General features: G+C 32.6%; 2 protein-coding genes and 1 long non-coding RNA gene across 3 annotated transcripts; 2 read left to right on the forward strand and 1 right to left on the reverse strand.

Moving 5' to 3' along the window:
* Positions 12,436-13,865, forward strand: LOC110013269. The gene is made up of 2 exons (XR_002288436.1): positions 12,436-12,571; positions 13,361-13,865. It is a non-coding gene; the product is annotated as an uncharacterized LOC110013269 (long non-coding RNA).
* Positions 14,317-17,922, reverse strand: LOC105178544 (probable ATP-dependent helicase PF08_0048). The gene is made up of 2 exons (XM_011102038.2): positions 17,532-17,922; positions 14,317-15,736 (listed from the first exon to the last, which is right to left on the reverse strand). The coding sequence occupies exons 1-2, from the start codon at positions 17,769-17,771 to the stop codon at positions 14,552-14,554; spliced, it is 1,425 nt and encodes a 474-aa protein (XP_011100340.1). The 5' UTR covers positions 17,772-17,922; the 3' UTR covers positions 14,317-14,551.
* Positions 20,594-25,980, forward strand: LOC105178545. The gene is made up of 2 exons (XM_011102039.2): positions 20,594-21,053; positions 25,040-25,980. Exons 1-2 carry the CDS (start codon positions 20,687-20,689, stop codon positions 25,732-25,734), a joined length of 1,062 nt encoding a protein of 353 aa, XP_011100341.1. The 5' UTR covers positions 20,594-20,686; the 3' UTR covers positions 25,735-25,980.

A 26,239-nucleotide genomic window follows, 5' to 3' on the forward strand; every position in this document is an offset into this window, starting at 1 on the left:
GAAAGCGCAAAAAAAAAAAAATTAATAAAATCAAAAGTGTATAAACCCGATCAAGGGATATACCCTTGATCTTTCTTGCGCAATTGATGTGCCAAACAAAATAAATTAATTGCAATTGACATGTGACAATTTAAAATTCTTTTTGGTTCTTTTTTTAAGTAAATAGACAGTATACGATTATATAATAAATTTCAATGAACATATCTGATACTAATTTATAATGTACTAATATGTATGATTAATATATGCAAATAGCTATTATTATTATGATTGAAAACCCATATTTTTGTTCAACAAATAATTATGGAGAAATTAATTGTATAACTATTCATCTCATGATTTCTTTTGGAAAATATTTTGTACACGTTATGAGTTTATAATTTTATTTAACAAATGAAATTTTAATGTACATGATTTCTTTCCAAAAACAATAAATAATACAAATTTCAATGATATTATTTTATAGGTTGTATTAAATATATCGTCATCTTATTATTATTATCTAAAATTGAAAATTTTTTAAATATTGAATATATAGAAATGGTTACAATTGATCCGACCTGACCCATTCACGATCCAATTTGGACTTATCAATTTTAATTTATTTTAGATCCAACCCAACCCAACCATTAAACAACTCTAGGGTCTAATGTAAACAGTAAATTTATGGGCAAATATAAATATAGTTTTACTCATTTTTTGGGAAAAGTAATAACTTTGTATGTTTAGAAGAGGTCTAAATATAATAAATTATATATTTTAAAATATGTTATATGCATGTATAAATGACTATAAGTGTGTTAATGGGTAGGATCTTATCCTATCCAAATTCATAGATTAATTTTAAGACCCAGATCCAAACTCAATGGATATTATTAGACCAAGATCCAAATCCAGACCCATTTAAGATATATATTGGGTTTGGTTGGGTCTCTACCCATCAATACCCATGGTCTATGTTCTCAATTTGGACCAAAAAATATATTTATTTTTCTTCACTTCAATTAGATTATTATTTATCAATCGATCTATTTTCAATGAAAAAATCTAAAAAATATAAGACATCATAACGTTATTTGTCGTGCAATATTTTCATAAGATTATTTTATAAACAATATAATGAATGATATACTAAAGAGCTATTTGTGAATTGGCCTCAACAATTTTGAATTTGTTAATAAATTATGGGCAAAATAGAAAAAAAATTAATTTAATTAGTATGATTTGCAGAAAAAAAAATCGGGTATGAATCTAATCGGACCCAAATACTGGGATGGTCGAATATTGAGACCCATGAGACTTGAGTGAGGTTCAATAAATTAGGTAGGACTCGAATCTTAATTAATTTATTTAAAATTTTTTGAGTTATGAATATGAGTAGGGTAAAATCCTACTTATTGATAAACTTAAACGATTGTCACGACGGCTAGTAATGTATGAACTGCCAAATAGAGACAAGGAAAAATGCAGAAAGGAAAAATCCAAAAGGGCCAAGTGCTTTATTTTTGGAAGGATAGAAGAGCCAAAGGTTCACAGAATTAAGGAGATGATGAGTAATGGGAAACGTTGTGCGTGTGGAGTGTGTCACGTGAAGTTCCCATGGGCAGCCACCGCCTTCAGCTTCAAGCCCCCATTCTTGATCATCGAGCCAATGGCTGACGGCCGACCCATCGCCATATCCACGTGTCAAATATTTTACTTTTCTTTTTCTTTTTTTTTTCTTTGAGAAGTATTATTTCTTTTTCCTTAATCAGGTTATAAGCTTTTAAAATTTTAATTTGAATTTTATAACGCTGATTTTGTTAAATAATATATATCTGTATATGTTCTTCTTCTGCTAGAATTTGGACAAAAATGCTTATATTATCAAAAAATTACATAAATTTATAATTTTGCCGCTGATTCAATATTATCATGTAATAATTTTTTTTACTTATAAGGAAAAAAATATGATGATATTGCAAGCATGCAAAATTTATTGCCAACTACATATTAACATATGCTGTATATTTTTTCATCAATTTTATCTTTTTATAAAATAAAATATTAATTGAGGGAAAAAAAATCTAATATTATCATGTATGGAGTTGAAGTATTTAAGACGATTTAAATCTTTTCTTACCAACAAAGGAAGCGAATATCAATGATTTGGTATTTTACATCATATCTTGCTATTAAGGAAACAAATCCTAATTGGCAAATCATATTGTGTCATATCATGAAGTAAATATGACAAAATCTTCCACCCTACAACTATAAATAGGAACGTTTCACTACTTAACAGACAACCCAAGGCACAAGACAAGACACAAGTGAAGACGAGTCAAGAGGTTATTCGATACAGAATTAAAGAGACGATTTAAGACAGAAGCTAGAGAGAATTCAAGAAATCCCAAATCCTCTCAAGCGAAAATCAAAGAAATTCACGGCGTTCAAAGCAAAATCAAGGTGTTCGTCTCGAAAGTCACTTAAAACCAACATTTGATTTGTGAAGAAGTCGAAAGACCCACGAATTAACATTGTCAAGATAGAAATCCAGCTTGGTGGAAGATCGGAGCGTCAAATCTATCAAGAAATATTCAAATCCAAGTCATATATTTCAAAGTTATAGCGTTCAATATGGGAATACGTCAAAAGATCTCTAAATTAATGAAAATTCAAGTCGAAATTGAACGAGATCAAACCGTCAAGTTCTACCTTCGAAGTCGCCAAAGTGACGAATCAGAGATTCCAAGTAGAGATTTTGTACCCGCAAAAAATGCATTTAAAAATCAAAAAATCATTTGTAATATTTTTCTTGTTTCAATCAATTCAAAAATATGAAATTTGTGTTAAAGATATTAACATCACTCCACATATATATTAGACTTATCCCTTTATAAGTAAAAAAATATACTAAATGAGGGACAAGATTAAAATATATATATATATATGTAATATTTTTTGCTAATTTCAGTATTTTAATTTAATTCCTCATCTAATTCCTAACATAAAGGGGTTACATGTAAATGCGGAAATATTTTAAGTGGTTGTATGTGCAATTCTAAAACTTCTTTGGAGGAAGGTGCACATTTTCAAAAGGGATCTAAGTGTAATTAACCCTATCATTTAAGGTACATTTAGATTAATAGATTTAGATTTAAGGGAAGAATTTAAAAAAATATAATTTTATTTAATAATAATTTAAAATTCATCAATATTATAAAAAATTAAATTTTTTGAAGTCCAAAATTATTCAAATGAATTAAAAAGTTAAAAATCAATCAATTGAAAAGTAACCTTAAACATTAATTTAACTTCTTTATATACCAAAAAAAAAAAGCTTGGTACGGATTCCTACGTGCATATAATAAATATTTATTTTTTAAAAATATATATTAAATAAAAATAAAATATATATATCAATAAATTATATTTAAAACAAACAAATAAATAAAATAAAACTAATTTGAAGATATTATGGACACAAAAAAAAATATAGTGTTAGTGAAATTTTCATATTAATATAGATAGATAATATAGATCATATAGATGAAAAGAAAAATTTGAGTAGGGGTGGTCGAAAATATATAAGGATATTTTTGGTAATTTGAAAAGTTGGTGTTGTGGGAAATAACCGCTATTTGTGAGTGAAAATAAGATTTTTTTTTTATACACTAGTTATTGTGGCACGTCGTTCCTACATATATAATAAGTAATCTTTCAATCTTTAAAATATATTATAAATAAGCAAAATATATAAATCAATACATTATATTAATAAAAAGGACGAAAGAAAAAATAATTATTTATTAATTAACGTAAATTTTGAAAAGTTGAATAAATTAGTTATTGTATCACGAAAAATATTTTCAACTTAAGAGGAAATTGGTGCGGTGTTGCCATTAACCGTCATTTGTAAGTGTGGATGAATTTTTCTTTTTATATTAGTACAAATATAAATTATAAGTATATTAAAACAAAAATACAACTTGAGGGATTTTCTTATTGGTGCAGTGCTGATCCCCCCACAAACCACCACTCGTGGCCTTATCTCAGTAAACGACAGACTTTTTATTATCGTTAATTTTCTGTATTGTTTTTATAGTTACGTTGCTGGAAAAGGACAAGTTTTAGGTAAAGGACAAAAGTTTGGAAATAAAGAACATATTGGGACCCACCCACCCCCCCACCCCCCCCACCCCGGGGGGGAAGGTGGGGGGACTGTAGCTCAATGAATTATTGGGAAACCTGTTGGCTGCCCATTGGGTGCATGATTATGACTCATGGGTTTGATTCGGATAAGCACGCCACCTGCCCCCACTCTTGTAGGGGTATTTGCACTTTGCACCCTGAAATTAGGTTAAATTTCACTTTGAACCCTAAAAAAGATTTAAATTGTACTTTCTACCTTAAAAGTTAGTAAATTGCGCCTCAATGTTTTTTTTCGGACATTGGAGTGGGGGAATTTTGGTTTAGTTTGTTAGGTTATGGGGTTTTGGGTTAAGCCTTTAAGATTTGTTTCCATTAATGAAATGGTGAGTTAATTATTTGATATTTATAGGAAAGTGATTATTTATAGTATTAGGATTATCTTGAAAAAATGAACATTTTACGTACCAAAATATGATATTTGGACAGACAATTTATTGTGGGATAAATTATGAAATTAAAATAGTACCAAAAGTTATGTTGCGTTTGCAATTTGGTTTGTAAACAATGGATAACGTTGGATTGGACGAGATCAAACAAAGTAAGTAGGAATATTGTTAGGGATTAGAACGAGGACATCAGACTCGATGCGGATGGAAACCGATAATTAGACTTGGTTTAAGATTTTCAAAACATTAAAAAATATATTTTTCTAAAGATAATACTAGGATAACTTTATAACTATGAAATAATAATATTATAGGAAGGCATTTTTTTTAATAAGTTTTTATTTGCATGGTTTAAAATAAGTGTTACTTATTATAGTGATCTTGATCGAATTCAGCGACTTGGATGAGCGACCTCACTACGGTTAGCTAACTCCACCAAGATCAAATATTGGGTTCTTGAGAATAAGACAAGTAAAGTGAGCTCGTGGGGCACGTCCCCGAGAACGACCCTCCGACGCTCAAATTAGGTTGATCGAGGTAAAAGTGTGCTATTAAAGGCGTGGATCGAAAAGGCTTAGCATTAATTACTTCGAAATGTAGCGTCTTGTGGTATTTATAGGGCTTAACTGGATACTGTTGAATGGGCCACGTGGCTTTATCCTGCTAGCTTACGTCCGCGATCGGACGCCTGTCGTTGCCTAGGTCTTCAAGTGGATAATTGGGTCGGGGCCAAGTCCGCTCCGACCCGACCGATAGAAAGGAAGCGAATCCAGGGCAAAAAGACTGAAATGCCCTTCATTAAGGGTATTATAGGTATTTTTTATGTAGACCTATCATGTACATTAAAACGTCTATAAATTATTTTATATCTTTGTTTAAACCAATAAAAATATTAATTTTATGTATTATTATGTAAGTATAAATTAAATATACATATTTATTTTTCATATAGGAGCAAAATGTGCTTCATATAAGTATATAGAAAATATATTAAAAATCTAAAAAGATCAAGTTTAGTTCCAGTCTGACGCCAAATTTGAGACGCGCCTCGGATATAATTTGATTTAGCAATTTGTTTGTTTATTATTATTTTTTCAAGTAAGAGTGATAAATTATTATTAATTAATAAATCGATTACAATCATTCCAATCAAATATCAATATCTAATCAAAATTACTACAACAATCATACACTGATCAATAATATCAAATAAATAAATCTAACAAACACCTACTATGCAGTAAAAACATCATCTCACACATGTTGCGGACTTCGAGCCATGATCTTAAAATTTTAACTTCGCCAATTAAATTAAATCTTATTAACAATTTTGTTGCATCCGAACTTTTGGTTTTCAGTGCAACGTCTACAGAGTACCATTAACGTCAATTAAATTGGAGCAACTTATTGGCCGAAAATCACTTTTGGGGTGCGATTCGCCAAGATGTGTACTTTTAAGGTAGAAAATGTTGCTGGTTTGTTTTTAAGGTGCAAATTGCCAATTAGCACTATTCCAGGGACCAAACTGAAAATAGTCGTACATTATATGTCTCTTATGTGTATATAGTTATTGTTTCTGGATACGATATTTTGAAGCACGCACGCCGGTTTTCTTTTCTCGAGTTTTTGAGTACTTATTTCATGCTTCCTTATTCTTTAGTCAATAATTTTAATGCTTACCATAAAATACGGGCTTAATATAATTTATCTTCACGTGATATTATAAATAAATAAATTATTTTTTTATATAATAATAATTTATCTTTATATTTTTTAAAATAAAATAATTTACTTTTTTAGAAAACATAGGATGATAAATTACTGTATTTTTAAAAACGTAGTGAGGTAAATTGATAATTTCTTTTATAAGAGGTGATTTGCTTATTTGCAATATCACAAGTAGATTGTTTGAATTTTTTTTCCATAAAATGCACAATCTTTTTTGTTATATTTGTATTAATTAATTTTTATCATAATGCAAAAACAAGTAATAGATTTATAATTGTTTGGAACTCATAAAATTTACCTAATGAATTTATCTTAATAAGTTTTATGTGATTTAAATGTTATATATCATAAAAATATTTTGGATTTAAAACCCCACTTCTCTTCTATTAATGACGGTCAACTTCACTATTAATATAAAATAAGAGACGGATGCATTTTTAGGAGTGTCTGAATCAACAAAAATCCAAAACGTAAAACTTTAAATACGTGGTTTTGGTGACGAATTTTAAATGAGCACAAATTTTTTATTCGGGAGACGTTACCGAATGATCTATCTATCATCTCGATTTTGTTTTTGAAGAGAACCTAATCCCTACCACTTTTGTTGTGAGGAACCACCATCCATCACAAAATTTCATTATTTTGATCACCGTTCATCGTTTTTTTAAATTTTTTTTATTTTTCAGTTGACTTTAGTTAGTTTTTACATTTTTTCTATAATTGTTTCTTGAGTCTCATATCTCACCAAATTATTGGTAGAATGTTAGGTTATACCTGCGCTTAATTCCACAACTCCTTGGAACAATAAAAATTTTTGCGTGTTCGAAATCTATTTAGCTTAATTTGAAAATTTTTCTTTTAAATACTGCAAACTCTAATATAAGAATTTAGAGTTTAATATAATTTACCTTTCTATAATATTGTAAATGGACAAATTATTTTCATATAAAAAACTAATAGCAATTTACTCCATTGTATTTTTTTAAAAATGAAGCAATTTATCTTCTTAGATAAGAAGATAAATTACTTCATTTTAGAAAATACATAAAAAGTAAATTGTTACAGTTTTTAAAATACAGAAACGTATATTACTATTTTTTTATAGGGAATAATTTATTTATATGCAATATCACGATGAGGTTACTTCCATCTTTTCATTCAAGAATTTATTAAAAAATAAACTATATTTTTAAAATTTCAAGGTCTTAAAATATTGAAAAAGAATCCTCCCATTATCCTTTCAGCTTTTTATCGTTTCCACTCCATCAACTATATTCTCGGAATTGACGAAAATCTCACGATATGTCTCGTACACCTTCGAGATTCAAGAGACTGCAATTACCGTTTTACCCTCCAAACCCTCTATAAATACACCCCCCCACTCCATTGTTTCCACAGCAAAAACGCCCAGTTCCCAAGCATCAGAGAAAACATACAAAAAATCTGTAGTGCGAAAGGAGAAGAAAAGCAAAGCAGTTGAAAAAATGAGTTACATGAACAGAGTGTGGATGGCCGCCAGCGTTGCGGTGATGAACGGCCACTCCGATCAGGGTCAGAAGCTGAAATCGGGCCTCAAGTCCCTCAACCACAGCAAGAGGCGCTTTTTATCCAACAGCGGAGACGGCGCGGATCTCCGGCCGTTGTCCGGCGTACTCAACTCCGAGTTCGGAGGGTTTGTGGGCGGAGGCGGCAGCGATGACAAGAGAAAGCAGGCGGATGAGTCGTTGCGGCAAGTCATGTACTTGAACTGCTGGGCTGGCCAGAGCTGAGCTTGATTGCGAAAATCTGGGTGCCCGGAAGGGTAAGATGGTGAATTTTTTGAAGTTGGGAGGAGATCGAGTTGACTCGGCTGTTGAAGTGAGTGGACTCGGATGTCGTTGTGCACTCAATTAATGTGCGTGTCCTTGAAATGAGATAAACAGAAGATGGAGGACTCGGATGTAAATGCTGTAAATTTGTATGACTACTGATTCCCTGAAAATCGAATGGGACAGAGAAAAATGAATGAAAAGACATTTTCTTATTAGATTTCTGCCTCTTTCTTGATTTATATAGATCGTCTTTGCTTGTCATTTAATTTACATTTCACAAGGTTCATTATCATTGTGGATTGGAATTTTTCGTTCCAAATGATCTTTTCCATTGTAATTAATGTATACGCCTAGCGGAATGCAAAGTACTTTGGATGAAGTTTAATGGTCAACTATGCAAAATCTAATGATTTAAGTTCATTAGATTTTTGTGAAGAGGATTAAAGTACTTTCGAAGAAGGAAGAGGTTTTTTTGATGTATCTCTGAAGTGAGAATTGAGGCCTCCCTTTAATTTTTTGATGTATCTCTGAAGTGAGAATCGAGGCCTCCCTCTTTATAGATCTGAAAATTCAGACAAGACCAACGACTAATTGATGATGGATTTTCGCGACAAATAGTTTTAATCAATCAGCTAGGTCGGACAAATGAGTGTTTACTTGTTGGTCATTCCCCAGAATCCCCCACCAGTACCAACTAGTTAGAGAACATACTTAATCATTAATATCTTTTGTTTGAATTAATGCATAGTGATGTGAGGCAATAATTCAGCTGATGAAAGTGAAAAAATTCTTGGAACTTTCGCTAGCTCAAGTTTAGACCCCCACAACACGTATAATTTTATTAAAGATTGCTGTTTCGCCCATAAATACAAGCATTATTACTGACCCTATGCTAGCACTTTGGTTTTGGTTTTTTGATAAGTGCTCTAGAAAGAACTTATTTTCTTTCATAGAAGGCAATCCATCTTGACAGTCATTTAGATAGCTTCATCAAGTCCATATTATTATAGACCACTCAACAATTGAGCTATTATATTATCTTCCTGACCCATTCTTTTAGGATCATCCATCAAGTCCTTGTAAAGACCACAAAAAATATAGAGCTACGGGTTTCCGTATGGTTATTACTATATTATATCAGTCTAGGGGTTTGAGCCCCATTGCTTTTGAACTCTCAAGAATAACTCTCTTTGTTTGTCCCTTTCTGAGAGAATCTACCAAGTTTCTCTCATACCTCTAGGGAGATTATTTTATTTTTCAAGAGTTCTTTCACTGCACCATATATGATACGAATATGTCTCATTTTGCCATTGTATGCATAATTCTTAGCAATACCAATAGCAGCTTGAGAATCATAGTGCAAGGAGATTGATACAGATGACCTCCACAAAGGCACATCTCCCACCAAGTTTCTCAACCATTTAGCTTTTGATCGGCTAATTCAAGAGTTATAAATTCAGATTTCATGATAGAGCAAGCAATACAAGTTTGTTTAATAGATTTTCAAGAAATAGCTCCCTCGTCCGAAGTAAAAACATAGCCACTAGTTGAACTTACTTCATCATTATAGGTTACCCAATTTACATCACAAAATCCTTCTAACACTGCAGGGAATTTATTAAACTATAAACACAAATCTATTGTACCTTTCAAGTATCTTAACAAGCGATAAAATGCATTACAAGATTCATTATTAGGATTATGAGTATAACGACATAGTTTGCTCACGTATAGGCTATGTCAGGTCTAGTGTAGTTCATGAGAAACAAAACGCTCCATGTGATTTTTGCATACTCAACTTGTGACACACTAATACCATTGTTTTCTTTAAGCCATAAGCTGGGATCATAAGGAGCTCTTATAGGTATTTCATCATATGGTTAAAACTTTTCAACATTTTCCCCATATAGTGTTATTGACTTAAGGAAATTCATTTTTAGTTTTTTGTTTTTTTAAATTTTAACATCTAGTATTACATCAGCTTCTCCTAAATTTTTAATGTCAAATTGTAAAGACAAAAATTCTTTTGGGTATATCCTACAACTACAAATCTTGCTTTAAATTTGTTTAAAAATCCATCTGGCTTAATTTTTTTTTTAAAAAATTCATTTACATTTAATAGGCTTACATCCTTTGGATAAATCCACTAAGTTCCAAGTATGATTCTCTAAGATAGACTCTAATTCGATTTTAACGGCTTCTTTCCAAAAACTAAAGTGTGTGAAAGTTATGGCATGTACATATGATTTAGGATCTTCATCAACTAGAAATACTGAAACAAATTGTTTGTTTATCTTATCAAGGTCTTCAACTAAAAATACAGATTAGTCACATTACTTGAAGAAACTTTATGAGATTTATATGTATTATTTAAGGGGAATTCTAGCTCAATGTTAGGTTTTTTAAATTATGGATATGCAATTTTAGTCAAACACCACCACACTTTGAGGTAGGTATGGGTAAGTGTAAAGCCTTTCCACATTTGATAGGGTGTTTCTCCAACTCTATTTTCCGTGGAACTCTATTTAAAATATAGCATGCAGTTAGAACTGCTTCATCCACATGTTTTTAAGTGTACTAGAACTTAGTAACATAGCGTTCATCAATTTTTTTGGAGTTCTATTCTTCCATTCAATTATGTCATTTTGTTGAGGTGATTAAGGAGTTTGAGTTTCATGGATAATATTGTTTATTCCACAAAATTCCTTAAGAAAAATAGTCTCACATTCATCGCCCCTACCAGAGTTAAGTCTTTTTATTTTCTTATCTAGTTGTTTTTTTACTTCAAATTTGAATTTCAAAAACATTTCAGTTGCCTCATCTTTTGTTCGTAGCAATTAAATCTTAGTATATCTTGATCAACTATAAAAAAAAAGAAATATAATATTTCCTACCACCTTATTGTGTTTTTTAAATCAGCTAAGTCCGAACGAATTAATTCCAGCAATTCGTTACTTCTACTAGTGGCAAATTTAAAAGAAAAAAAAAAGTTTAAAAGGCTTTTTAACATATTTTGCTTCTATGCAGCATGTCCTAGTTTTCCATACCACACACCAATGAATTCAATCATATAAGCATAATTTCAAGCAATTTTATTAGAAACAAAAGGAATAGTGTTGAGAACAAACAGCCATTCGACACAGGCCTGTCAATGGGCGGGTATCGTACTATCCGGACCTAGGCCCGATAAATACCCATGGCAATTTTTTCATACCCTGCCCATATTATACTCTATAAAATACTCACAGGGTCTTATCCAAATTATATACAAAAGAATTGGGTAGAATTTGGGTCTTACCTATTTGGGATCCATTTTTTTTTCTTTTACAATACGTTTAGAAAATAAAAGTTCTCAAATTTTAAATTTACTCAAGTTAAACAATTTATGCTCTAAATTAACTTATTAGTATATTTTCATAACCCGTTGGTCGATAAAATACAACTTATTACTTTCAATAGGTGTAAATCGATCATCGTTGAAATTCGAATAATGAACTTGATTTTATCTAATTGACGGACTGGTATTAAAATTTTAAATAAAAATTTTAAACTTATTCAAACAATAAATTGATAATATTAATTGAGTATTAAATGGAGACAAGTTCAAAATAGAAATGAAGACATAAGAGTTGGTAAAAATAAACGAAATTAAGTATAATATATCTAACTTTCGTTTAGATCTCTTAAGTATCATTTGCTTTACAGTTGCATTCAACTTTGATTTGATGAAATTTTAATAATTTGATTCAAACAAAATTTTATTTATTCCACATATTACTCGAATTTAACTAAATTAAGTTTCATCCGCATTTTTTTATTTCGTAAATATCAAGTTAAGTTTTGCTTAGTTTGATCATAAAATTAATATTACATAACTTCTAAATATCACATGTGCATCGCATGTGGTGATTTTTCGACAAAAAACTTAATTAAAAAATAATTATAAATAACAAAATATAAAATTTTATAAAATTAAAACATTAAGTCCACACAAAACAAAAATCTAAATGTAAAAATATAAAAATTAGCATAATTCATATAACAAAATATAATTTAACCCCAATATATTTTACTTATCTACATTTTAATCGAAGTGACAACTAATGCCAGCAGCCCTGTCGGCAACATTCCATTACTTTGTCCATTACAAGACATTGTTAGCAGAGGGCAGTATCATTTGAAACGGCACAAACTACGAAATGCATAGGAATTAGGCTGATTAGTTTATGCAAAAAACGGGGCAAATCTGCTGCATGGGGTTGGTCATTCCAATGTGTTTCTTCTGTTTAAATACTCACAATGAAGCAGCCACCTCCATTCAATTTTCATCACTCTTATCAGAAAATAAAATCCAGCTCATGATCATTATGTCTAAAACTATGTTCCTCAAGTTGGTTTTTGTGCTCAGTCTTGTTCTCATGATCTCTGCGGCTGACAGTCTAAAAATTGGTAGTAAGTATTTGTTAATATTACCGAGCTATATATATATTGGGTGAATACCAATATTGAAAATAAGTACATTATTCTTTATGAAAAAAATATAGTAATTTGCCGCCTTGTACAGGGAGGTAAGTTGCTACATTTTAAAAGTCATAGAGGGGTAAATTGTTGTATTTTAAAAAATACAGGAAGGTAAATCGCTATTTATTTTTTTATAAGGGGGTAATTTGCTCATTTGCGATATCACAAGGGAATTGCTTACATTTTTCCCTATATATATATTATCTTTTGGATTTACCGCAATTTATTTTTATATGATACTATAGTAAATGAACAAGTAATTTTTTTTATAAAATAATAATAATAATTTACCCTCGTGTATTTTTTGAAATGAGATTATTTATTTCTGATAAAATCGTTTTATTCTTAAAAATACATGGAGGTAAATTGTTATTTTTTCAAATAGAAAGGTCATTTTATTCATTTATAATATCGAAGTGGGATTGCCTCTATCTTTTCGATTACACCCTTAATGATTTCTTTGCCGTTGAAAAATTATATTGCATTGTTCAATGTAATTATCTTTTTGTGATATTGTAAATGAGCAAATTATCCCCTATATAAAAAAAATAATAATAATTTACCCATCAGTGTTTTTCAATATGAACGATAGAGAGGTAAATTGTTTCACTTTGAAAAACATAGGAGGGTAAATTACTTGCATTTTTCCCATTCTATCCAAGCCTTAGAGACTTGAAATCCAAACTTTTCATTCCATTTTCTTGTTCTTTCCGTATGCAGTTGGAATTGGAGGCCAAGATCCGTCTGCAGTGTGCAACGCTGTGCATGGAGCAGTGAGCGGTGATACTTGTTCAAGCGTCGCGCAAGAATTCGGTCTCCCCCTCCAAGACTTCATCACTATTAACCCTAATATCAACTGCGACGTGATCTTTGTTGGCCAGTGGCTGTGCATTGATGGATCTGCCTAAGTACTGTTGATGGATGGATATAGAGACCATTTTATGTTAATGAACGGCATCAATTAGGTGTAATAAATGTGACCAAAGTCGCAGGTTTATTTTCGTGTGCCTCTGTGGTTAAGGATTTCACCAACGTTGGAATTTCACACATTTTCTTTTCCAACACAAACAGTGAAACGTCATTAAAATTCCAGTATTTATGTGTGTCTAGCACTCAGGACTAAAACACAAGTGAAGAGGGAGACCCTACCGAGTGAGCTATTTCAGGGACGGTATTGTTTGTTCTCTTTCACAAATATATATAACGGTGACTATCTCTCATGACATTTCGCATGATTACGAACAACCCTTCATTATTTAAAACTGAAATAATAATTTGTATATTATCTTGGAGTAATCCATCAAAATAAAAAATTCGGAGTTCCAATTCATAGCTTTTACCGAAAATCTTAATATCAACAAATTCACTTACGAATTAAAAGAAAAATAGTTTGCCTTTCAATATAAAAGTAGCTCAACATATTTGAATCGAGAAAAATACAAGCAATTCTGTTGTGATATTACGAATGAGCAAATTATACTCTTTTATGGAAAAAAAAAAGACAGTAATTTACCCTCCTATGTTTTTTAAAATACAACAATTTGCTTCCTGTATTTTTTATAATAAAACAATTTACTTCAGACAGGGATTATTTTAAAAACACAGAAAAATATATATATATTTTTTTTCATAAGGAGTAATTTACTCATTTACAATATCAGTCAAATTGCATGAAATCCTGTTTGAACCTACGAATTAAACTTGTTAGTATTTATAACACAAACTTGTAGTGTCCCACATCACAAACCTCTCCAAATCCAACCCGTTGCCATAATTAATTAAAGTTAACAGCTCATTGTTCGGTTAGCCAATGCATGATGCATCAGAAGTTCGATCTTGAAACTTAGAGTAGGTAAAAAGTCAGTAAGCCATAATCAGTAGTATGCTAAAGCCATTTCAGAACTGCTTAAACTAAAAATCTGATTCATCTGTTTCTTCTTTGTCTGCTTCACCATCTTCTCCTGACTGTTGTGCAGATTCGAATCGCACCTCTGTTTCAGCGTGATCGATTTGTTTATCATGTCGATCGTCATTCGTTTCATCATCTTCTCTTCCTCCAGGACTATTTTCTTGTTTCACATTGTTTCTGTTCTCCGAATGCTCTGTGATGACTTCTCGTTCACTCTCGACTTGATTAGACATGTCGAACTTTGCAAGTTTTCCGCCGATCATATGCTCAGCACCTACAGGTTTTATGCGGTTCTGCAACGTGATGCCTGATCGACTCTTTTCACCGTTTCCTCCGTTGTTTTCTTCCGTATAATCTTTCACGTTGGTCTTTAAAACAGACTCATTGCGAACTCTGTCTGCCTCACTGTGCTTCCCTCTCAGTGTAAATTGTCGGCCACGGGAGTTTTCCTGCAACTCCGATTTCACCCCACCTTCACGCACGCCCAACTCTTCATCAACGTCGCTAATGTCAGACTTCGACGTTCTTCTTGAATCAGCATCTCCCGCAGTTGCTAGGTCTTTGCTCCCAGTCAAATCCACTTCGCTCTCTTCTTCTTGATCATTTTTAGTCTTTGCCGTTTCAGAACTTTGGTCACTTTTATCAACACCAGTTCTTCCGTTTTCAGCACTTCTTTCCTCAGAATTTCCACTTTCTTCATCACTCTGCATCGAGCTTTCCTTTTCTGTAAAGCGTGAGGCATCATCTGCTTCGACATCCTTTCCTTCATCATGCTCAGTTACATGCACATCTTCTCTTTTGTCTCGGTTCTGATTGTTCGTCGTTCCATTCCCGGATACGATTGTAGCTTCGTCTGCGCTCACTGACCCGACATTAGCAGGTATACCAACACGAGGGTTCAAGTCCTCGATTCGAGCTTCCTTGCGTTGTAGTATCTCTGTTAGAGCTTTAACTTGAGGATTTTGATCCTTTGCGTCTATATATCTCTCCCTCAAGAACTTGGCCTCATTATGCTTCTCCTGATAGGCTAACTCAATGGTCCTTTGCTCTTCTCTGAGGGAAGATACTGTTGATTGCATCTCTACTAACCTGCCGTTGAGTTCCGTTTTCTGAGCTCGAAGGCTGTGAATCTTCATATTCATCTCCTCACATTTCCTCTTGACTTCTTGCACCTGTTCTCTTTCTTTCTGTGGGTTGAGAAGATAAAGCAAGTGAAATAGAGATATGTACCATGGAAGAAGATAGCCTGTTTGGTTTCATTTTCAAGCTATCGGAATGGATCAAAATATACCCAATATTTGTGTTCGTACAAAAACACCATATCTTGATGTTTTTATCTCATTTGGCATAAATACATACATATATATACACACACATACATAAATCTATATCTTTACTATATAAAAAAGTATGTATCCTAAGTATTTGTTCCTGATTGTGAAAAGACACTCATACCCTTACTTAAGTACTCTTTTTTAATAATAAATAAGAATTAGTTATAGAAGAATAAAATTCTATAAAAAAAATATTTAATAGTCCTAATACCTGTAATTAAACTACTTAGATAGTGATAAATATATTCATTATAACAAATAAATAAGAAAATAATATTTCTACGCGATTAATTTGTTAGAAGAGACTTTTAAATACTTCAAGAAATAATTTAATTCACTAGAGCACGGTAAAATTTAAAACAATATATAAATACTAATCTAAACTTCAAAAATTGAAAACAAAAAAAAAAAAAAAATATCATGAAATTTTAAGTAAAAGTTATGAATCTAATTATTGATTAGAGGTGCTTTAGAAGAATAAATATAAGTAACTTCCAACTAAATGATTTTTATTTTAATATTAAGATTTCATAATTAGTTTTAGATTATAGTTTTACTTACTTTTGTTTTTTTATCATAATATACTGAAGGTAAAATAATACTAATAAGTGCAACTTATGATTATAATAAAAATATAATATTGAAAGTGTCTTAAGTGTTTATTCTTATTGTGATAAGACATACGTACCCGTAAGTACTCTTTTTCAATAATATTATAATTGATCCCTTAAGTTTCTGATTAAAATCACTTTAGTATCTAAAGTCAATTTTTTAATTTTAGCATCCAACCATCTCTAAACTTTACCTTTTATTTCAAATCAGTTATCTGACTATTTTCTGATGAAAATGTGGCCGAAAAATATTCATTTGACCAGCACATGGCTTAACGGCAAGGTTATTTTTGTATTATATATTTTTTTTAAAAAAATAGATAAATTAGACATGGCTTAGCTTTGCTCTGTGACATGAATATGTTCTCCAAACAAGTACATTATGTATTCGGACCAAAAATTACACGCCAAGACTGTATTATATAATATGGTTGTATTCTTTAATGAAGAGTTTCAAAGCATGAATAGACCAAAACACACTTAGACTGTGTTTCACCTATAAGGTCGTATTTTCGTCCCAAAGTCATGTTGTTGTCAAAATTTTTGTCCAATCATGATTTTTTACAAACTTTTCAACTTATTAAAGGATGAATCAAGACAATTAAGGGACAAAACATATGTAGTTGAAACGGTTCATTTCATTACAATACAAACATTATTTGCTTCAACAGTTAGTTTACGTACAACATCTACTTAGTTTCTCATGTGTATTTCTAGCCCTCTCATTATATTACGCCACAAACAGTACTACACAAGCCAAGAAAAAAAAAATCTTCACATATTTATGTGTTGTTTGGGATTTCTGTGTATCATTCTCCAAATTTGAGACAAAAATTAAAGTTAAGTGATGCCAACATTAAAAAATAAACTTAAAGAACTAAAATTTATTAGAAAATAAATTATTATTTTTTTTATAAAAAAATAATTTACTCGTTTAAAATATTACATAGGAGTAAACTGCGTTAAACCGCAATGAGGTTGGGTGTGGGTAATGAGAGAGGGAGTAAATGAAAGTAGATGAGGTTGAAGGAGCATACCTGCAAGAGAAGATGAATGGAGAGAATTTGGTCATCTTTTTCTTTGATCAAGAGTGTGAGAAGGCGTCTGTCCTTGAGGCTGTGAAGGCCCATCAATCCCACCACTCCACACCCAAATACCAACAACACTGTCATCCCCATCAGAACATACACATTCCACCTCCCTCTGCTGCTGCTGCTGCTGCTGTGTGCTGCATGCATATACCCATGCCCATGCCCACCCTTCATTATTCCTCCCATTTCTCTCTCTCTCTTACGGACAGAGATCGTTAGTAATTAGGGCGATGGATGTATGGATCGGAGATCGATGATGTTGCTTTTGGGGTAATAGACTGACTCATCTCTCTCACTCATTTCACGTCGCTTCTCATGTCAAAAAGCTCTCCAACCAGCCGTGCTTTCTCTCTCTTACACGCATCACCAGGTATAATCATGCAATCTATATGTGAAGTTTTTTTTTTTTTTTTTAAGTAAGAGCAATAAATTGTTATTAATTAAAATAAATTAATTTTAATTATTGTTATTGAATATTTATATTTAATAAAAATTATTATAACAATTATACTCTAATTAATAATATCAACATCTACTATTACAGTAGAAACTACACCTATTCAATAGACACAACTTTCCACACATAATGTGTGGAGTTCGAACCCATATTCTTTAAAATTATGGAGCCTTAGCTTCTACATGTGCAATTGTGCACAATTTGTCCAAATTAGATTTTCTCATACTCCATGAATTATGGGCAAAAAAGAAATATTGGATAGTACTAACAAATTGTCAAGTCATAAAATTGTGATTATCATTCATCATATATTAGGGTAAACTTACAACGGGTGATTTTAAATTTGGCATAATTATAAATACCTTATTACTATTTGAAAAATTGTCGAGACTCTTAATTTTAACGATCGTCCAACAATTAATCCAATCCAATAGTTTCTATTAGTTTTCATCTATTTTTTTTTTGTTGCAAGGGCGAAAAAGGTCATTGTGGACAATTTTATTAATGTTTTACAAATTTATAAAAAAAAAAGTATTTTTTTTTTATTTTTAAAAGAGCTAATTGCATTTTGGTCCTATAATTATAAGGAGTTGGTAATTTTGGTCCTCTAACTTCTGAGTTGGCAATTCTGGTCCTATAACTTTCAAATGTATGTGATTTTGGTCCTTCAACTCATTTTATGACCATTTTGCCCTTCTAGCTAAAAATTAACTATAGTCCACTACATGCTCCAAGTTATGTCCCAACATGCTTTCAAAATAAATTAAGTCCTCATAAATTCATATATTTATTCGACCGCCTCGTTTTTGGGTATTTCAAATTTTTGATTTTATGGACTTCCTCCAACCACACTACTACAACAGATGGTTCGAGGTACTTTGCTCCTTCACAACAAACAACACGACCTTATTTCATTTCCTACCTTAAAGTGTAGAAGACACTCCAATATACGGACTTAATAGAACTTTGGACAACAAATCGGACATAAGCGTTACTTTTATTGAGGAGATATATGAAATATTACATAGATATTATTTCCTCCGTTAGGGGAGACAACTAAATGACTCTCATATGATAGAAGACTTGACTCGTTGGGAAAATCCCCATTAACTAAGAAATTTAAAAATACTAAGACTTGAAATTCGAAATATTATGTTTTGAAGAGTTGGAGAAGATTTCTGATGATCCCCATCTGCTTCATTGATTCCTTATTTATAGGCGTCCAAAGACATCAATCCCGGAATCCAAACTTCTTTTTTTTTTTTTTTTTTATGACATCAATGCGTTTGTCATTATCTTGTCTCTTTTGGATAATGTCATTGCTTTCGTTATTACCGCATCCTTTTCAGCTGTTGGCTTGTCAGCCATGTAATTGCTAGCTGGTTTCCTGCTTTACTGGCTGTTGGTCTTTGTTGTTTTCTGCCAACAGTCTTATTTTTTATTTTTTATATTCTCTAATTTTACTTTATTTTGTAAAATTCTTTCTTTTTCCTTTGTCTTGGTTTGGTTCTGTTTTTTTTTTTTGTGTAATCCGAATTTTTGTTTTGAACAGAAACTTCTCTTGTTTCTCACAGCAAGAGCATATATGGTTCTATCATTTGGTTTTTCTCAATCAGCACATGATCATTACCTCTTTGTTAAGGTGCTGGGGCCGATTTTATTGCCTTACTTGTATATGTTGATTATGTTCTAGTTATCAGTCCTTCCCCTGTCTTGATTGCTAAAGTTAAGACTTATCTGGACAATTTGTTCACTATCAAGGATTTGGGATTAGCTCGCTATTTTCTTGGGTTACAGATTGCACAATCATCTGCTAGTACTAGTCTTACTCAAGCGAAGTGTATTCAAGATATTCTGTAGGACACTGGTCTGCAACATGCCAAAGCTGCAATCACAACACTTCCCTAAGGTACTAAGCTATGTGCGACTGGTGGTGCTGCTCTATCAGACTCTGAACGTCATAGACGCTTGGTGGGTCGTCTGTTATATCTGGGATTCACTAGGCCGGCCATTTCATATGGAGTACAACAACTTAGCCAATTCTTACATCGGTCTTGTGAAAACCATTAGCAAGCAGCCTTATACATTGTTCGTTACCTAAAGAGAACACCTGTCACAGTTAGTTGGTTGAGTCAATTAACTTCAGCAGACAGATTCCTTATTTAAAGAGGGGATTGTTCATTTTTCTTCTTCATACAGAAACCTTCAATTTAATCCATGGCGTTTCTTGGAATTCTCTCTCAAAGCTTTCCTTCTTTTTAGTTGTGTACCAGATACGTACCTTTTCAAATTCTCCTGAAAGCCCCTGCTCTCCATTCTGTGGCATTGTAAGATTACCAACGGATGAATCCTCAACTCCATCAACTTTGTTGAATTCTCAAGGGGCGAATTGCAATTTACTCTGCTGTGTTTTATCTTTAAATACAGAATCCCTACCGCCATAGGCAAAAATACTCTCGCAACTAAAGCTGACTACGCTGCTGACTAAGCTGTACAAGTGGACCAGCAAACATAATACAATTGCTAAGTCACTAACAAAAACGTCACTACAAATACACACGACTTTCTTCTTCTTTTGTTTTCTGCACTGTTCATCATCGTCTATGCTCAACAAACTCTGTCAACTCCTAAACCCCCTATAATCATGTCGATGGTACTCTCAACCCTCCACCAGAAAACCTGCATAAAATTTTTCTCACCCAAAAGTTCACCTCGAATTCATCAGATTAATTATTCATTTCCGTTTGGGAGCTCTTCGTTAACCACAAACGCAAAGCCCTTAAACAAACTCCGGATTACCCACAATTTTTACGGGCCATTTAATAAAACTTTAAATGGGTTTCCAGTAAAATCTCGTGGGTTTACTGTAAATGCTCAAAATGGAGGTGATTTCATTCATAACAGGCAGCAAGAAGAAACGGAGGCTCGTGGGGAGAGCAGTATGCCAGAAAGGTTCAGAAATTTGACTAAAGAAGCTCCTGATAAACCTGTTAGGTGGCCGTGGCTCATTGGTGCGCTCAATTTTCTCTTTATATTCTATGTTTTTCTGGATTTTCCCTGCTAATTTATAGTATTTTAATGCATTATTGATTTTTGTGTTAATTACAGAGTTACTAGTGATATTTCTTGTTATTGAATATTATTTTAGTTTTTGGAGTTCAGATTCCGAGGACTTTTAGGATGCATATGGGTCTCGCTGTAGTGTCATTTCTGATGTTATGTACAATTATTTGGGCAGCTGTGCTGTGAAATGCAATACTGTGGGCTACTTTATTGAGAAATGAAGTATTGTTCTTCTTTGCTCTTAGTTTGTCTAATGATAAGTTGTTTTCTTGTGTTCTTCTTTGCAGTAGATATAATGGGATTGTTTATCCTTTTTCTTTTGCCTTTCCGAAGTTGAAATTTGCAATGTGTGAATTTATTCCTGTGAGAACCTCATTTATGACAATGAGATTACTGATACTTACTAAAAGAATATGCTGAAAACCCTGTTCTGATGGAAAACTAAATCAGTCTCAGCAGTATAAGTTTGGATGATATCTAATAGCTCAAGGAAAGGAATGATTGAATATATTATTCTGGTTCTGCTTTTAATCACTAACTTCTTAGTTTGGAAATATTCTATTAAATCTTGTCATATTTCAGTTGAATGCCCATTATGTGGTCTGTGGTCAGATGTTCAGCAAATACGATTCAGTAACTAGCATGGATGCAGCTCTTGTTCTTTCTCTCACTTTTATGAACTACTTGGTAACATTCTACAAGAGACTAAATATAGCTTACACGTGAAATTTATTTTCTATGGTAAAGGACTGGACACTACATATGATATAAATAAACTCACTGCACTTTATGATTTCACGATACTACTGAAGCTAAAATTCAATTCATTCTCAGTATTTTCATATTTATGGCTGGTGTATCTTTAGAATCTAGCAGTTGAATCACATGTCAGAGATGGGAAATAATCATGCATCATGCTTCAAAGTGTCTACTTCTGGCTAGAACATAAATGGTAGAGGACATGTTCAAATTACTCAAGGGAGAAAGAGAAATAAGGGGAAGCAGGATTAGAAACAGAAACTTCCCTGTAAGGTAACTGCATATGGATTAGAAATGAAATTTCTCGTGTGAAGGACTATTATTAGGGAATCAGGACGAGAATCACAAAATTTTTTGATAGGTAATTACCTACAAAATAAAAATGAGAGAAATGGTGGGGTACTCATTAAGTGTTGTCAGTCTTAAACTCTGACCTGTTCTGTCACATTATAATCTAGGATGACTATGAACCATTGTGATTCATTTTTTGAGTGATGAAATAGGTCGTAGAAATAGTTATTTAGAAGTCATGAAAAGTAAGCACTGCCACAGCAGTGATGAAAGTCTTAGAAATAATAAGGTAACTACGTATGGATTAGAAATGAAAAGCTCGTGAAGGACTATTACTTAGGGAATCAGGATGAGAATCAGAAATTGTTTTAACAAGTAAATACATACAGATTAAAAATGAGAGAAATGGGAGGATACTCATTCAGTAATATGGGTCTTAAACTCTTCATCTTTTTTGTCACATTATGATCTACGATGGGTTTAAAGTTTAAACCACAGTGATTCATTTTTTGAGCGATGAAATGGGTCTTGAAATAGTTTTAGAAGTCATGACAAGTAAGCAGAGCCACAACACTGAAGAAATAGAATTTTATTTTATTACATATAGTTTTTAGAAAATGGCTGTCTATTGTTAGTTTCAGCAGTGGTGCAGAATGCGAAATTAATATGAAAATTTTTCCAATTGAGAATGGAATCTGAGGAACTCAGAGCGACAAATGGCTAAATCTTACCACCCCGAGCCATTTTATGCTAATTCAGTCTTTTTCTTTAATAAAAGTGTTTGACTCTTAGAGTTTATTGTTGACCCATTCCTCTAGATGGTGTACAGCATGATTTTGCAGAAATTCCAGTTTTTTGGTCTATGTGGAGGAGATAACTTCAATTTAATTGCATTTGTTTTCCTCCAATTTCAAAACTCCTTGTGGTAACTCATCTGTGCTTTAACTAGCCTGCTAATCCACTTTTGAATTCTTTTTTGTTTTTTCCGATTCATTGACTACCTTCTATTGCATATAAGATGCATAGAAATTATACTTGCATTTCAGAATGGCGATTATTTAAAATTTTAATATATATTGATATTTATATATTTGAAGATATGGTTTTGTGAATAAATTAAAGTCACATTTCTGCCCTTCCATAAAGCACCTTTCTCAAGAATTGAAACTGGCATTTTCTTGAATCAGAAACCACTCACGGCAGCATAGAAACTTCATAGAATTATCAATCATTATGTAATGTACACATTCCTTTTCTATCTTCTTTACCATATTATGATTAGTATATGTGCAACACCTTAACACGAAGAATAGGCTTGATGAAACAAACTCGTAATTCAATGAAGTCTCTTTTTGTTTTTCTTTCATCAATAATTTTGAACTTCATTTTGGGTGGTCAAGTTTGTCATGTCCCAGACTCCCAGCCTCAAAGTGGTGAGTTCGTTTATGTAGTCATTGGGATAGCCTGTGATGGATTAGAAGTGATCAGGAAAAGAAGTGATAATTTCTTGTTTGACCCTTGGTAATTTCTTACTCTCCATAAATAAAATAAAACTGTTTTTCCTGGCTTGAGTCCTTGACCGGAGATTGAAAATACTCATGTTTTCTGTTTCTTCTGGTACAAATTCAGCAATACGGTTTAGGGATTAAAAATTGACTTACTCTTTTTGCATTAGCTACATATCAAATTGAGAATTTAGAGAGAGCTTCTTTTAGTGAGTTGCTTCATGTACAACCGCTTGTTGTCTGGATTTTTACAAATAAAATGGTTTACATACTTATGCTAACTTTAACACCATTATTGACTTAAAGGTTTCTTGGTTTTGGAATATCTTTTGAATTGGATTTTTAATTATTTCAGTTTTTCTGCATGTATATGGAAACAGATCGATGCATTTCAATCTGAAGTGTGCTAAAGGAACAAGCTTCAATATTTATAACCTTTTATTGCCTCGATCCTGTTTTATGTTTTTGGATACACTAGCTACAAAGTTTTTCTTTGTTACTGGGATTTCAAATGGTTGAGATTTCCATGCCTATTATATCATTCACCAATTCAAGGTTAGTGGAACCTTTTCAGTGAATTAACTAAATCAATGTACATCATCCTTGAGTCCAGTAAGAAGAGTATACTGGTTTGTTGATGTAAAAGCATAATAAGAAGCGTTATTTTTTTTAATTATCTGTGCAATCTTGAATTAGAAGTTTCACTCATGAGTGCAGATGGATTGATGTCTAGGCAATACGGTCATTCTATCCCACTGGAATAAATGTCAGAAATGAAAACCTCCCAGTCGTGGAAATTTTAACATGCATGCTTATAATTATTCCTCTATTAGTTAACTGCAACAGAGAATGTCTCTGGATCTCCTGCAAGGGCTTATACATGCATGCATGCATGGTGGCGTACAGAGAAGTGGAAATAGCTCGTCTCATTAGCATATAGCCTTAATAAATAGTTAGATTCGTTCATCCGCTGCTTTTTTCCCTGCTATTAGTGTCTGGATGTTCTTTGTTTTCACGTGATACTTGCTGTTGAACATGTCTTTACTTCTTTTTCTTCTTTGCCTAGTAACCATGGAAGCCTCTGTTATATTCACATGCTTTTGGCTTTTCTTACTTTAATCTGTCTTTAAGGAAAAGTTTGTGAGTCTTTGAAATATCAAAAGGAATAATAATTTGAAGTATATTTTTACTTCCTTATGCTTGTCAAATTCATTTGAGGTACTATGGCCATATAATTGTGTTACAACTTGATTTGTGCATTTTTTGTCCGCTTAAAGAGAATGCTCTACACTCTACATACTAAAGCTGTGTGTATTTCTTGATTGTTCCCATTCTATTGTAAGAGAAATGTTGTCAATTCTAAATCCTACTCTTCACAGTGCTGGCATTCATGCTCTATGCCTGGAGAACTGTCTTGTGGGAACTCTCTAACTGGAGAGCGGCTGTTGCGGCTGTTGGTCGTCTCTTAACATACATCTCAAAATTTGCATTGGCCCTTATATTCCACTTCATTGGAGCTCCAGTCACATCTTTAATTCGAGGAGTTGAGACAATATTCTACACTATTCGTGCTTTCTACTCTGGTATAGTTGCTTCTGCTCCAATTCCAGAGCTAACACTGATCATCATGCTGGTATCTGCTGTACTTGCTGTTGCCGAGGCTGCCTCTCCAGATACTGTGAACAGCCAGCCACATCTACTCACGGTGGCTGGCCTAATTGGATTAGCTGCTGTGACAAACTACATATCTGAAGCCCTTTTCTGGACATTACTTGTAGGTTTATTCAGTTTTGCAAGGTTAGTAAAGAAGAGAGATTATGTATCTTCTGCATTGCCTGTTGCTGCTGTTTTAGCTGCCGTAGGGGAGCCTTGGGTCCGAGTAATTGTCATGGCTTCCTATTTGGCTTTGGCTATCTTTCACCACTCTAATATCCCTTCACATTTAAAGGAAGATGAAGATGCCGGAGCAATAAACAGGGTCCCGGTTCCCCTATTATGTGCTGCATTGGCGATTGGCATCCATGTTGCCGCTAAATGGGCTGGCTATCGGCATTTGACATGGATGATCGTTTAGCTCTTGCAGCCACGTGTTTCCTCTTTGTTCGTAGAAGTGCATGTTCATTCCTATGTACAATTTATATAGCAAGTGAATCTTCTTTGTTCTCTCTTTTCTTTGAGGATTTTGTTGGACAGGTGAGTGACAAGGATACAATTTGATATTCACAATCTTGATGAGAAGAAAGCGGGCATGCTCCATCATACAGTATTTATTACTAATTCTTTTGAGCATATTCCAGTGAGATATATTTTTGTTTTTATACTTTTAGGCACCTTTACGGGAATTAGCCTTGATATCCCATCTTATTCTATTCCAATTACATGATTTTTTGTATTTTTTTTTGAAGTGGTATTCCAATTACATGATTACTTGCAAAGATGTTGGCTCGAATATAATTCTCCAAGGCCGGTATTTGCCTGGATGAAGTCTTGATTATTATCCCACTAAGTTAGGGGGGATTATTTACTGAAATGCCAGAGCTATAAATAGCACATGAGGGCTATAAGAACGCCGGCGATTT

This window comes from Sesamum indicum, linkage group LG16 (assembly GCF_000512975.1).
Source record: "Sesamum indicum cultivar Zhongzhi No. 13 linkage group LG16, S_indicum_v1.0, whole genome shotgun sequence".
NCBI lineage: Eukaryota > Viridiplantae > Streptophyta > Magnoliopsida > Lamiales > Pedaliaceae > Sesamum > Sesamum indicum.